Raw genomic sequence first — 13,359 nt, 5'->3', positions numbered from 1 at the left:
TCTTCGAAATAGGCCGGGGCCCAGTAAAAGTTCACTTTTGAATGAACCCGGCCCAAGTTAAAACCGACTAATAATAATTTATCAGATATATTATTGGTTATCGGCTTTCTATATCTAAGAAAACCGAAACTTCGGCCCTGATATTCCAACGTCAAATAACCAACCGATTCACAGCTCTAATTTATCTCCCAATCTAATTTAAAAATTATCAATAAATTGCGGAATTAAATTCAAACACATTACACAAGTGCAAGTAGAAAATTGCCCATTTGAGTCAATTTTATTAACATAATGGAGAATACATTCACAAGAAAAGAAGGCTACGAAACCTTAAAGCTTAAATACAATATTATGAAGTTTGGAAGGAGGAGGAATCTGGGATGCGTTGAGTGATCTCTCCCTTATCCACATTAGCCCCACCATCGATTCAAATGGGCAATTTTCTACATTAAAATGAAACGGAAGCTCGACCGTAGTAAACCGAGATACGAGTATCTCACTCTCTTCGAGGAGATTCAAGCCTCTTCACAAAGTTTGCACTAAATTTCTTAACTCATAATGTTAAATTGTCTCAAAGACCAAAAACATAGCAGACTGCCTCCCTATCCATAAATGCTGTTGAAATTTCTGAAAATTTGCCTATACAGATGCATGCATGAAGCTTATTTTCCACTGGCTTATTTGAGATTGAGAACAAATGGCACCTGAAATGAGACTTCTTGTTGCTTCTAAACCATAATCTTATTCAGGATGACATGGAAAAGTACTAACCCAATGTGAGCACAAGCTGAAGGTATACTGTCTATTAGCACATTTAACGGCTAAAAGTGCATTACCAATGAGCGGTTGTGCGTGGCATTGGATACGTCATAGGACCATGTTCATTGGTGCTCCAGGTACAGTTCCAGGCATTGAAGCTCTAACACCATATGCCATGTGTCCATGGGAAGATAGATTCACAGGAGTGCCTATTGCTGAAGCGAGGGGTCCTCCTATAGGTTGCCCTATGGTCGGAGGACCATACATGCCAACACCTGGGTTTCCCGTTGGGTCTGTACTATTTGATTGACCAGTGATGGGTCCTTGAGGTGCTGATATATCTCCACTGCCAACACTAGTAATGTCATGAATGCTCGATCGTCTTCTATCTTTGTTCGAGTTCAAGCGATTGAAATATTTTTGTGCATGGCTTGCCACTTGCGTAGGTGTTCTGCTCACTACAAAGTTTCGAGATATGCTTCGCCAATCACCCTTTCCGTATTTATCCAAACCGAGGAGAAACAACCTGTTCATTGTAGGCTGCACCATTAGTACCCACAAGAAAAACAGAAAAAGACAAATGAATGAAAATTCAGTATCAAGAAACAATTGCAAATCATAGGTGCCTTTTCTGCCAATCTCTTTAACTAAAGCCATATTATTCCAGAAAACTTGACGAGATTGTGTCAACAATCACATAATTGTATGCAATCCAAAAAGAGACAAGAGAGACAAAATGCAACATGCCAAGTCGGTCTATGTAGAAAAGAGTCCTCCAAATCCTTCCCTACTTTAGTATATTTGCTTCAGACAGAATCGCTGAATTCCAAGGCACATACTCAGCGTAAAGGGCTGGCCATACACAATGCCCAAAAAGAGATGGCAGTTAAAAGACCATAAGACAACATAGAGGAAGAATGAGAGGAAGATCTTATCGATGCAATAATGTTTCAGTTGGTAGATATCCTTAGGAACTTGAACCTGAATGGAATACTCATTAGAGAAACAGAAGCAGGGCGGTAGTGGCAAGAAAGGTTTGATAAAAACCAAATCTAAATGCCAGCTATACAATCTCCATTAATGCTGATGATCATCCCAACCCACGACCCCTTGTAGTTATCCATGTGGGCCACACCCTGGTGATTATTACATCAACATACCTTGTTTTTAGCCTTCTTAATCATATCATTACTGAAAATTTCAGTATCAAGGAACCTCTACAGTATGACACTTGATGAAAGAATAAAAATTATCTTTGTATAGGCATTCCTTAGCATCTATGTTTAGACAGGTATACATGATGAAATGTAAGCGGACCTATGCATCTGCTTCCTAGGATTTTATCAATCTGCAGAAGCAATATATCAGAACACCATCAGGTAAGTCATAAACTCAGCGTTTCCATCCATCAGGGGAATCTAAGAGGCCTCGCTTCAAATAAAGCACACTAGAGCAGTAGGTGTCAGAAAACCATCATCATCAATCATCCGAGATCTCAAAAGTTTGAGATCGGCTGCATGAGTCTATGAAAAAAATTAAAGGGAATCCACTACGTGTATATGTTTTTGCCATTAATTTCTATTTAGGAGCATGTTTTCATCATTTCCTATTGAATCGATAACTTTTCTTACTACTTCAAAGTTCAAACCATGTTTTCTAAGGTTTTCCACATCACTCCCTACTCTCTCTCCTATACAAATTCTCTTGATTCTCCATACTGCTATCTCTACGTTGTACATACTATACCATCTTAAATAGTTTTTTCGCAATTTATCTTCAAGTGGTGCTACTCCTAATAATATCATTTATTGTCCTATCTTCCTTGTGTGGCCACACATCCAACAAACATTCGCATTTCCGTTACATGCATTTTTTTATATGTTGTCTCTTAATAGTCCAACACTCAGAACCATACAGCATCGAGTGTCATATAGCCGACCTATAAAATTTTCCCTTCAACCTTAAAGAAATCTTTCGATCGCATGAAACCACGGATGCGCTCCTCCACTTCATCCGCCCATTTTTAATCATATTAGCTACATCTTCACTAATGTCTACGTCATCTTAAAGAAGGTTCACAAAGTGGAAAGTGACTTCTACTGTGTGAAAAATAATGAGAATGGAGATAAATTCAAAAGAAAAGCATACAACTACACACAAGTAAGCAGCACACACAACCCTCCTCAATTGAACGATACTTCATGACCACTGTTATACTGTCAAGACTTGTTTCAGGAAATCTGAAGTTCCTACGACAACCAATCTGATGCTTAGGTCTAAAAAATGGAAGGTTATCATTTTTAGTACCTCAAAACACTAAATTAGAACCCATCAATTTCCCAATTCCAACATGGAGCTGCAGGCTACAGCATTTGATAGTTCACTTGGTTAGACTCCGTAACCCAGATCATAGCATCAAATACCAGATTTCCTACAAGGAAATTAGCCTAAGTAGAACTGAAAATTAATACAACCAAAGGTTCCTCAAAGGCTCCTTAGACAAATGTAATTTCATTAACAAATAAATTGGCAGGAAACGGTGTTCATCATATCAGATCACTAATATCACCAGATCAAGCTATTTATGCTTTAGTTACCTACATTCCTAAAGAAATTATCATAGACCATTTGATTTATTTTTCACAACATCATGTCAATCCCACACAGACATTGAAGTAAAAAAAAAAAAAAATCAGAATTCTAGAAACAAACTCAACTGAAGACACAATAATCAATCTGTTGATTCCAACTACCATCTCAATCAACTTCCAATCAGGATTCATATTATAGTGTTAATATTTTCAGTTTTCTTGAAGATATATTAAAAGTGTACTCCAAAGCTTAGGACAAGACTGGCACAGACTAACCACACAACTGCCAGAATAAGATATCTCTTACAGATACTAATATATAAATACCCTTAATCCACCTACTTTGTGTCATATAAGATACTTATTTGGTCTATTCGCTGATTACTTTGGTTACTGCAGGGTTCCACTGGTTGGATTGCAAAAAAACTTAGCAATTATTTGAAGAAAAAGGTCTGAGCAAGAAATTAAAGGGATACAACTTTATCAACAAGAATCACATGAAAGTAACTGCTTTAGCAAAAGCAAGCTCAAGAATCTAGAGCAAAGTTGCAAACAAGATTTATCCACCAAGGAGTCGAAAAAAAACACCTAAACATCATATATATGAACACATAAATATATCGACACACTGATCACAAAAAAGTGAAGCCACAGATACCAACCAATGTTTAGCACCCGAGTAAAGCTTATGCAAGTGAAACTATACAAATCAACAAAGAGAAGGAACAATTTTAATCAAGTAACCAAAAATACTAGGTTCACCTGTGCTCATCCTCTGTCCAAGCAATCCCCTTACGGCGTTCCTGATCTGACCTTGAGCCCTTACTTCCATGATTGGATTCACTGTTATAATGGCCTCCCTTCTTACCAGTTCCTCCATCGCCGGCATGGCTCCTTGAACCTTCAGAAGAAGAAGTATAGTTAGGCAGGGGAACACATCCAGCCTCAATCTGGTTAATGTCCTCCACTAAAAGCTCATAATGCTCTTTTATTTCTTCTAAGGTTTTCCCAGGTACATCAGCTGCAATTTTCTCCCACCGATCTGAAGAATCCTCAGGATGTGTGGCAAGGGCATTTTCAAAGGCCTTATCCAGCTCTCTAGTCCACACAGAGCTACAGTCTGCTTCATCCACAGTCATCTAGCCTTGTTTGAACCCCAATTTCCAGAATATCAGGCAGCAGAAGAAGAAATCTACCAAACTGCTCCAGGTATATTCTTGCCTATCAACACACCACAAAAATTTAGGATTTTCTAGAGTACTCCACGAGAAACGGATCTTGATAGCTCATTTGCTTGTATCACTTGAAACTGGTTTTTAATGGGGGACTAGAAGCATGGAAGGCAGAACATGTCAGGCTGCAGAGGTAAACAAGAGGAGAAACAAACAGACGCAGAAGAAGCCATGGGAGCTGAACCAGAGATCATCTCCAATAAAAATCATGAAAGACTGAGCAGAGAGTATGTTAGAAATGCAATTGTAATTGCTTCCACAATTCAAAAATGGACTCTTGTGGCTTGCTGACCTTTTGATGAATGAAAAGGCAGCTAAGTTCAGTTAGACCATGAGAAATATCTGGAAACCATAGAACCCTAAAGATTAAATGTGACGGTGAACCATGGTAATTAGGGTTCTGGATTGTGAAATGTGAAAGAGATATTGAATAAACCAAACATAGGAGAAAAACCCAGAAATCTATGGTGATTAAAAAGAAGAACATCCAAAAATGGCATTGCTAGTGCAAACAAAAAACCCTGTTACCCACAAGTTCTTATTGAAAACAACAGTTTGAACTTTTAACAGCACAGGCCCACAAACTTTTCCTCTGCAACAACTAGACCATACCTACTGCTCAAAAGAATCAAAAACTTTTGCTGTATAAACTCCAGCTATTCTCTTGTTTTGATTATTATTTCCCATTCAGCAACAGTAAAAAGAATCTTAAAGATTTGGCTTATTCCTTCAGAAACACATGAACCAGCAGCAGCCAAACGAATTTGAGAAGCTAATCTTCAACATCAACTAGAAAATCAAAATCAAATCATTAAAAAAATAAGTGGGATTTTGACAATTTCATACCTGGGTTTTCTACTACAGATTGAATTCCCAGGATTTAAAACCCTCTGATTTATTCCTTTCCTCTCAAAGAAGCAAAACGCCATAAAATGATAAAATGAAAGATTACCGAAAAATCATACAGGCACCATCTAGATTTTGACTCTTTAACCAACCCCCATCAAAACTCAACTTCCAAATGTAGTGCAACAAGATTGTACAAGCAAAGAAAGTACAAAAAATGCCTAACCTTTACTGTGCCAAATCACACTCCACTGCCTTCCCTTTTATGTCATCCTAATCTCGGGTCAGAATTTCCAAACTAATAACAATTCACTGTGTATTTATATATTAGTAAAAAAAAACAAGCAAACAAACCTCATATATGAGTTATGACCCTAATAAGAATTAGAAAAGTTGGGAGTATTCAGAAAACCAGATAAACCCAACGGCAAATGGGGTTTTGAAGAAATGACCTAAATTGGATTGAAATTTACAAGGGTAGGCATAGAAATTATGAGTGATGTTGATGGGTTATAAGGAGAAATCCACAAAAAAGAGGTGGTGCAATAGGCAGCAGCCAGCAGCATGGGTCAATTGATCCCATCTCCAACAACTATATGCTCCATATAAAGACAAGCAAGATTGAAAAAGTGGCTCACCCGAAGTTGTCACTCTGGAATCTGCGATAACCATTAATATCTGACAAGTAAAAGAATACCTTTTTCTAATATGTAACACGAGAAAGAGTGGGTTTTTTCCTCTTTTTCTTTGAATTCGAAACCAAAAAACAAGATTAATTTGTCAGTATATGAGATAACCATGACTAGTAGCAGAGAAAATTATAATAGGAATAGTCAACTTTTGTCTGCAATCAGTGGGTGCTGTAACACTTCAAACAACCAAATCGTGAAAAGTTTTTAGACCCGATAGGGGAGTGCCGATCAAAGAGATTTCGACGATCAAGTCTGTGATAGAGATAAGAAAGAGGATAATCACGGATTGAAACCGACAATGGATGATGTTTTGATTGAGTACATATATTGGTAGAGAATTGTGTGCTAGACTGTTAGAGGCTGAGTATTTTGGATTATTTGTGTATGCCCCTCCCCAAGATGGGAAGGGACTATTTATAGATGCTTCGTGATCCCATTTAGTAAAAGTAATGTCTTTGAACTTTGATCCATACAAGTTGATTATTTAACAGGAATAAGTTGGAAAATGGTAAAGTAAGATGCATAAAGTAGTGAAAAGGAATTATTTAGACAGGTTAGGCGTTGGAGAAAGTATTGACATACCACTTGTTATAAGGAGGAAAGTGTCGTTTTATGGAAAATGCATATACACGTTTTAACTGACAATGTAAATAAAGAATAATCAAACTCGAGGTCATCAAACCTGTCAAATGAGGGTGTTGATGGAGTTGTTATGTCATTCACATCCAATGAACCAGATTACAACTGGTCTGTAAGTGGGGGACAAGCCACAAATTGGAATGGCGCCTGACGTTATTATTAGTGGAAATTAGGTAGAAGGACAAAAAACAACATTTATATCTTACCAAGGAAAAACCAGGAAAAACTTTAGAAAAAAATACAAATGTTGTTAAGTGACTAAAATGTCCTTCCTATTGTAAACACAACATTCTTTTCTTCTTCTTTTTTCTTTCTTCGCTACTTCTTGTCTCTTCTTCCTCGATCGACTCTTCTTCCTTTGCTTGCAACATAGATCGACATTTCTCTTCTTCTTCTTCTTCCTCCTTGCGACTAAGATTGAGATCAGGGCTCTTTATTCTTCCTTCATTTTCGATAAAGACGGATCTTCAAAGCAAAGTTTTGATCTAGAGAAAGAAATAGAGAACGAACATGAAAAGGCATTGTTATATCTTCAGTATGTGATATTATATCTGTTTTGTATCTATCAATATTCTTCTGAAATCGAATATGAATATGCAGATATATCTGTTCGAATATGTTATGATATGTCACGTGATATGTTTTTTTTCTTTTAGAACTTCAAACAGATAACATTTCATTAAAAACATATAACATTTTAGCAAGACATATAACATTTGGCAAACTAGATAGCATATGACATATATCAAATTAATCGAAACAGATAACATATCACATGCGGTCTGTAGATCTCAAATCAGAATTAAAAAATCACGAAAATCACAACAGAAAATATCGAAAAATAATGATGGAATGACAGATCGAAGAAAAACAATAAGATCTACAATCTCCGTGATGAGTATGAGTAGATTTAGTTCGAACAGAAAAAAATGGATGAAATATAACTTAAAAAATGTCATATAATTGTCGAATAAGTCATGAGGGGTAGAGACAAAACTTCCGGCGGCGGAGACAAAGCTTCCGACGGAGGTTAGAGATAAATCACATGTAAGAGGAGTGTGTAATGTTTGAGGATGAAGATGAGGGTATTTTAGACAATAAAACCATATATTTTAACATTTTATCCAGAAATTATGTTTTAAACTTTACGTACTTTATATAATAAAACTTTTAAGAATATCTTTATTAGAATAAAATTTTTAAGTGAGGGGCTTATAACCAATTTTCCGTTATTATTATTTGTGTTGCTGGTTTGTAAAGCTGGCATTTGAAATTGTCAACTACGGCTAATTGAGTCCAAACTGTCCACTACTACTGTCTTCCTGTCTGTCTTAAGTCTAAACCATGGTGCGTCCCTGTCTCTAAAAAGTCATCATAGATCTCTAACGAATCCATATCCTGCAATGGAGAAGCTCTCCGTGATCGCCTACATAACAGTGGCACTGCTGCTACTGATGCTCATCTCTCACTCTCCTAAGTCCTCCAGCCGCCAACTTCGCCACCGCCGCCTCAAAATTCGTAATTCGTTTAATTTCACCGACCCCGCCCATCACGACTCGGTCGCATTTGACCCCCTTGTTGCCGAAATCGAGCGCCACCGTGAGGACAAACTGTGGGATCGCCGGCACCTCGAACACGCTTACCCGGAACTCGTTCACGACTCAGCCCCAGGCGCGGAGTCACAGCCCGAATGGGGGGAGTACATGGACGCTGAGGATTACTTGAATGATGAGGATAAATTCAATGTCACTCAAAGGTCTGCTCTCTGAATTCTGATCCTGACTTTTTCTTTTCTTTTTTTGTAATTTTGTTTTCGTGTTTCTAAGTTTGATCCGTTGCTTTTGGGATGGGATGTATTGATCAAGGGGCGGTCTACCTTGCATTAGAGTTAGAATCAGAAGTCTGATAGATTTACATTCACTTTGCTTGATCTTTCTTTACAAAAAATTTGAGCTGAGATGATGGCAAGACATGATATGCGGTATTGTGTGTGCATTGTTGTGAAAATATGTTAATCATGTGTATGCCCATATATATTAGTAGAATTTTCTAGATAGATGCTTTCAGTATGGTATACGCGATAGTCTGATTGAATTTTAGAATCAATTTAGGAATGAATGATATTATTTGCTATATTTTCTGGATACAGAGGCTGAATTCAGTATCAACGCTTATTATGTGCATTCACTCTGAAGATATTTATCATATGATGATCAGGTTGATCTTGCTTTTTCCGAATATTGATTTCAACCCTGCTGATGGTTTCGTGGCTGAAGATGAATTGACTGAGTGGCACTTGAAGCAGTCTGAGAAGGAAATCCTGCTCAGCGCACAAAGAGAGATGGAAATTCATGATAAAGATCATGATGGGTTCATTTCGTTCTCTGAGTATGAGCCTCCCAGTTGGGTTCACAACCCAAGTGAGTCTTTTCATCTTCATGTTATCTGGTGTATTTGTTTGATAGGGTTGCTAATTTTTCATTCTGTGATGTTTATTCATCTTCATGTTAACTGGTTTATTCTGTGACATATGTCGAAAGTTTTATGATGGGAAGCTATTCATAACTTTTGTTCATGAACATGGCAACTATTAGTGCCTAAGTGCATTCCCTACATCCATTTGATCTTCTTTTGTTACTTCTTTAATGAAATTATTCCTTCCATTTTGGTTAACATTTTCTATGGTAAAAATTTATTCAATGAAAGGGAAGCTGCCAAAAAGGTATCAATGTAGGTCACATATCTACTATCCATAGTATATGTTACATTCGAAATCAATCTATCATAAAAAAAATTATAATCATTATCCATTTCGAAAAATATGTATAATTCTTTGTCGGAACTAGTATACAATATTCCTTTGAATTAGCCATTTGGAAGGCTCCTTTTTTCCTCTGCGAGTAAAGTGTTCAGCAGATCTTGTTACTCTGGTAGTTATTACGAAAATAAAGTTAAACCGGTTACATACATATACCATCAATGGCCAATTAATTTTTCCTGCATCCCGAAACAGTGTGTTTGGCACCTATTTAGTGTTAAATGATCTCTTCCCTTGCCACAGTTATGGAAATTTTTTTAAATGGAATCGAAAAGAGGCTAGTGGTGAACTATAGATGCTTTTTTCTGAACTAAATCTCAAAGAAAAAGTAAATCATGATATGTTTCTCTAGCTAACGAAGCCGGTAATCTTTATTCCTCAATGCCTTGCCCAAACATTGTGTTGCATAAGGAGTTTTTGAATTTCAGGCTTTCTATGGTATAGCAGTTCTCCCAGTGCTGCAAATAAAGATAATTCTAAGAACATAAGTTCTGGGTGAGGATGACACTCTATGCACTGGTTGCTTGCCCGGATACATTCTTCTTTTTGGACTGTTAACATATTATGAAGTAAATATTTTCATAATTAAAAAAGTTTTTGAGGTCTTAGTGTACTTTTTATGCCATCATGGGTATTGTAATTATTATGATCACTATTGATTTATAAGTTGTTGATCATAGAAATATGAGTCATTAGGACCTTGTTTTCTTGTCATTTTCTCCTGGAAACTAATTCCTATTATACTTACAGATGCGGATTTAGGCTATGATAGTGGTTGGTGGACAGAAGAACATTTCAATGCATCAGATGCAGATGGAAATGGTCTTTTGAATTTAACTGAGTTCAATGAGTGAGCTTCAACTTCCTTACCAAGTTTTACTTGTGGAAAAACTTGTGTTTTTAGCTTCTCCTATATGTTCCTCATGTTTCCATAATATTACTTTGTTATATTTAGCTTTTCGCATCCAGCAGACAGCAAGAACCCGAAGTTACATAACTGGCTGTGCAAGGAAGAAGTAAGGTGACGCGACATGAATTACTCTTAACTGTTTTTTTTTTCCATTCAGTCTTCCTGTTTGGTATATTATAGCAAATAGCAAAGACTTTACTTTCTCCCCCTCTTATAGGTCACATATTAGTCTGTCAAGTTTGCTTCAAGAACTCACGAAGCGTATTTGTGCTTTATAGTTTTTGGAGCTGCCACAAAGAGGTCTTGTCTGTGTCAAATACAACGCTAGTGTACAATTCATACCTTTTTTTGCTATGCAGTACATGATGGCCAGCATATACATGCTGATTGTATTATTACTGATGTTTAAATCAATATGAATGGCAATTTATGGTCTAAAGTTGTTTATAACATGTCTAGCTGCATCATTTCTTAGGCTGCTTCTTTTAGGATTTTTACAGACAGTATGCTTTGATATGAAATTGTAATATTTCACATGCTATGAGACTCACTTCAATGGGGCTGGGTTAGAGAGACAATGGATGTAATGTAGTTATCACGAGCTTCAAATTTAAATTGTGTAAACTTCTACAAGGACTGCCTAGAGAGGGAATTTCTCCATGTGGTATGGTCTAGTTGTAATGTGCTAAGTGTGTGTGGTGTCCTACCATGTATAATGTGGTGGATTTTAATGAAAAAAGTGTTCCATGAATGTATTGACATGGATGGAGAATTTTCTTTTTTTGCATAATAATCTCATAAAATAATTGCGACTTCAATCAAATAGCAGCTTGCAATCGCTTTTGCTTCTGATTGTTTCTTTGTGTGTTGAATTTGTTCAATTGAATCTCATTCATTTGATATTTTCTCTGTATATAGGGAGAGAGATTCTGACAAAGATGGTAAGCTTAACTTCAAAGAATTTTTCAATGGGCTCTTTGACTTGGTAAGGAACTATGATGAAGATTGCCACAATGCTTCACATGTATCTGATGATTTAGTCGAGGCCCCAGCGAAAGTATTGTTTAAGCAGCTGGACAGAGACGGTGATGGGTATGCATTAAAATTTTAGGCAATGTTATGCAGTGTTACTGTTACAGTATCTTTGACTTCACTTGGGACTTGCTTTTCTTAGATACTTGTCAGATGTAGAGCTGCTTCCTGTGATCGAAAAAATTCATCCGTCGGAGCGTTACTATGCTAAACAACATGCGGCTTACATGATATCACAGGTACTCAATTGTATCAATTTGTGCTTGCTATGTAGTTTGAATTTGCCAATGCCATTTGGACGTAGATAATGCTATTGTCGGATATTCATTTATTTATTTTTGGATATTCAATACAAAATTTATACTTTCAACAGTTCAACCACTTATTGTAAAAACCAGCTTGCTAGAGCAATGGCCGTATGGTTTGATTTGTTGTGTCTCTCTCTTGTTTTCATGGATGCTGTCTAAGATATATGCTTGTTGAATGTTTTTTGCCTTTGTGGGTTTGCATCACCAGCCAGTAGCCACCATCCAATTTTGTGAGCATTGTTTGTTGAAATGTATTCATGTTACAGTGTGTTCATGTGGAGTATCATATGAGCTCAGAAATTGCAGTATATAAAATTAAGTTCCATAATAACAGTATTGAGTCATTGACGTATAGATTTGTTTTCTATAATTCTATGCTGACACTTTCGGACCTTAACCCATTGGGGTTGGAATTTTGAAGCAATTGTCATTACACGCCTAGTGCTGGGGAATTTAGTCTTATCTTGACATTTCCGTCACTTAGTATTGCATCTGAAACCTATTGCAGGCAGATAATGACAAAGATGGGCGTCTAACATTGGCAGAGATGATTGAGAACCCATACGTTTTTTACGCTGCTATCTTCAAGGATGATGACGACGATTTTGAATACCATGACGAGCTGCGCTAACTTGGTTCCCAGTAAGAAAAACCATTCCATTTGCTTGACATAACTTCATACTTGCAGGATACCAAGGAAACAATGGCAGGATTAAAAGATTCTAGTAGCAAGAATTCAACACTGTAAGAGTTATTCTTCATTCAAGGTCACATACAACACTGGGTGAGCATTCTTCACAATATACCCATAATGTCTTTGTCGTGTAATTTTGTAGCATTAGTCATGTACAGTGCCTCACATATTTTTCTCCATCTCAGTACAGATTGTGAGAGAATTTATTAATTTATGGTTGCCAGGTACCAACTTTCTTGGCATTTCAGTCTCCATCGTCTAACTTTTTACTTGGTTTTGAGTTTTCATACATGTACACCATATTATGCCAAATTACCAAATACAATTGATTTCTGTATGTACCTTGTTTAGAAAAATGAACAGTAGTTTCAGTACCAAAATTAATTTGTGCATACTAGTATTAGGTTATCCAGACATGAGAAATCTTAAAAAAGAGCAACATTAGACTACAACCCTCACAATGATCTGCACCAAGATGGCACAATATTAGCGGACAGATACCACATAAGTTGAACGTTAAACGCCAGTAGGGTCAACCACCACAGAAGCAAAGTCCTGAACCATGATATCAATGAGAACCACGAAACTAAATCTCGCTCAGCAAGATAGCTTATCATTCATGTTCCAGTATTCGGCATAATTCTTAACGGCATCATTGATATATTTTTAATTCACACTTGCATTGTTCTAAGCTCTCAAATGTATAACAGAATAACAGCTCCAAACTGCCAAATAAATTAAATACTGATTAAAACTGCTACAGCAGCTTGTTATTGCACCATGAAACACTCTCAACAGTGCAAAAGTTATCTTCTGATCTTTCTGCAGAAATGCTAGT

The 13,359-nt window shown here is 36.7% G+C and overlaps 2 protein-coding genes across 8 annotated transcripts; one reads left to right on the top strand and one right to left on the bottom strand.

Annotated features, from left to right (window-relative positions):
- Positions 1-423: 423 nt before the first annotated feature.
- On the bottom strand, positions 424-5,835 carry LOC119993780 (transcription factor SRM1-like). Of its 6 annotated transcripts, none has more exons than XM_038841055.1 (3): positions 5,655-5,835; positions 4,113-4,571; positions 424-1,285 (listed from the first exon to the last, which is right to left on the bottom strand). In XM_038841055.1, the coding sequence occupies exons 2-3, from the start codon at positions 4,487-4,489 to the stop codon at positions 868-870; spliced, it is 795 nt and encodes a 264-aa protein (XP_038696983.1). In that variant the 5' UTR covers positions 4,490-4,571; positions 5,655-5,835; the 3' UTR covers positions 424-867. The 6 variants fall into 6 exon arrangements, with proteins under 6 accessions (XP_038696983.1, XP_038696936.1, XP_038696963.1 ...); XM_038841008.1 differs by having other exon boundaries at positions 4,113-4,798; positions 5,429-5,834; XM_038841035.1 differs by having other exon boundaries at positions 4,113-4,677; positions 5,429-5,834.
- Positions 5,836-7,997: 2,162 nt separating this feature from the next.
- On the top strand, positions 7,998-12,761 carry LOC119994612 (calumenin-like). Of its 2 annotated transcripts, none has more exons than XM_038841244.1 (7): positions 7,998-8,515; positions 8,977-9,179; positions 10,328-10,399; positions 10,533-10,593; positions 11,406-11,579; positions 11,662-11,758; positions 12,336-12,761. In XM_038841244.1, the coding sequence occupies exons 1-7, from the start codon at positions 8,163-8,165 to the stop codon at positions 12,456-12,458; spliced, it is 1,083 nt and encodes a 360-aa protein (XP_038697172.1). In that variant the 5' UTR covers positions 7,998-8,162; the 3' UTR covers positions 12,459-12,761. The 2 variants fall into 2 exon arrangements, with proteins under 2 accessions (XP_038697172.1, XP_038697171.1); XM_038841243.1 differs by having other exon boundaries at positions 8,004-8,515; positions 10,328-10,427; positions 10,533-10,598.
- Positions 12,762-13,359: the final 598 nt, after the last annotated feature.

This window comes from Tripterygium wilfordii, chromosome 3, assembly GCF_013401445.1.
Source record: "Tripterygium wilfordii isolate XIE 37 chromosome 3, ASM1340144v1, whole genome shotgun sequence".
Taxonomy (NCBI): Eukaryota; Viridiplantae; Streptophyta; class Magnoliopsida; order Celastrales; family Celastraceae; genus Tripterygium; species Tripterygium wilfordii.
The sequence above is the reverse complement of the archived record's forward strand: the minus strand, read 5'-3'. Positions and strand labels throughout refer to the sequence as shown.

Coding starts and splice junctions, on each gene's coding strand:
- LOC119993780 (XM_038841055.1), bottom strand. CDS start 4,489: ATGACTGTGGATGAAGCAGACTGTAGCTCTGTGTGGACTAGAGAGCTG. Junction 1,286..4,112: donor TGGACAGAGGATGAGCACAG/GTGAACCTAGTA, acceptor TACAATGAACAG/GTTGTTTCTCCTCGGTTTGG.
- LOC119994612 (XM_038841243.1), top strand. CDS start 8,163: ATGGAGAAGCTCTCCGTGATCGCCTACATAACAGTGGCACTGCTGCTA. Junction 8,516..8,976: donor AAATTCAATGTCACTCAAAG/GTCTGCTCTCTG, acceptor TATGATGATCAG/GTTGATCTTGCTTTTTCCGA. Junction 10,428..10,532: donor AATTTAACTGAGTTCAATGA/GTGAGCTTCAAC, acceptor TGTTATATTTAG/CTTTTCGCATCCAGCAGACA.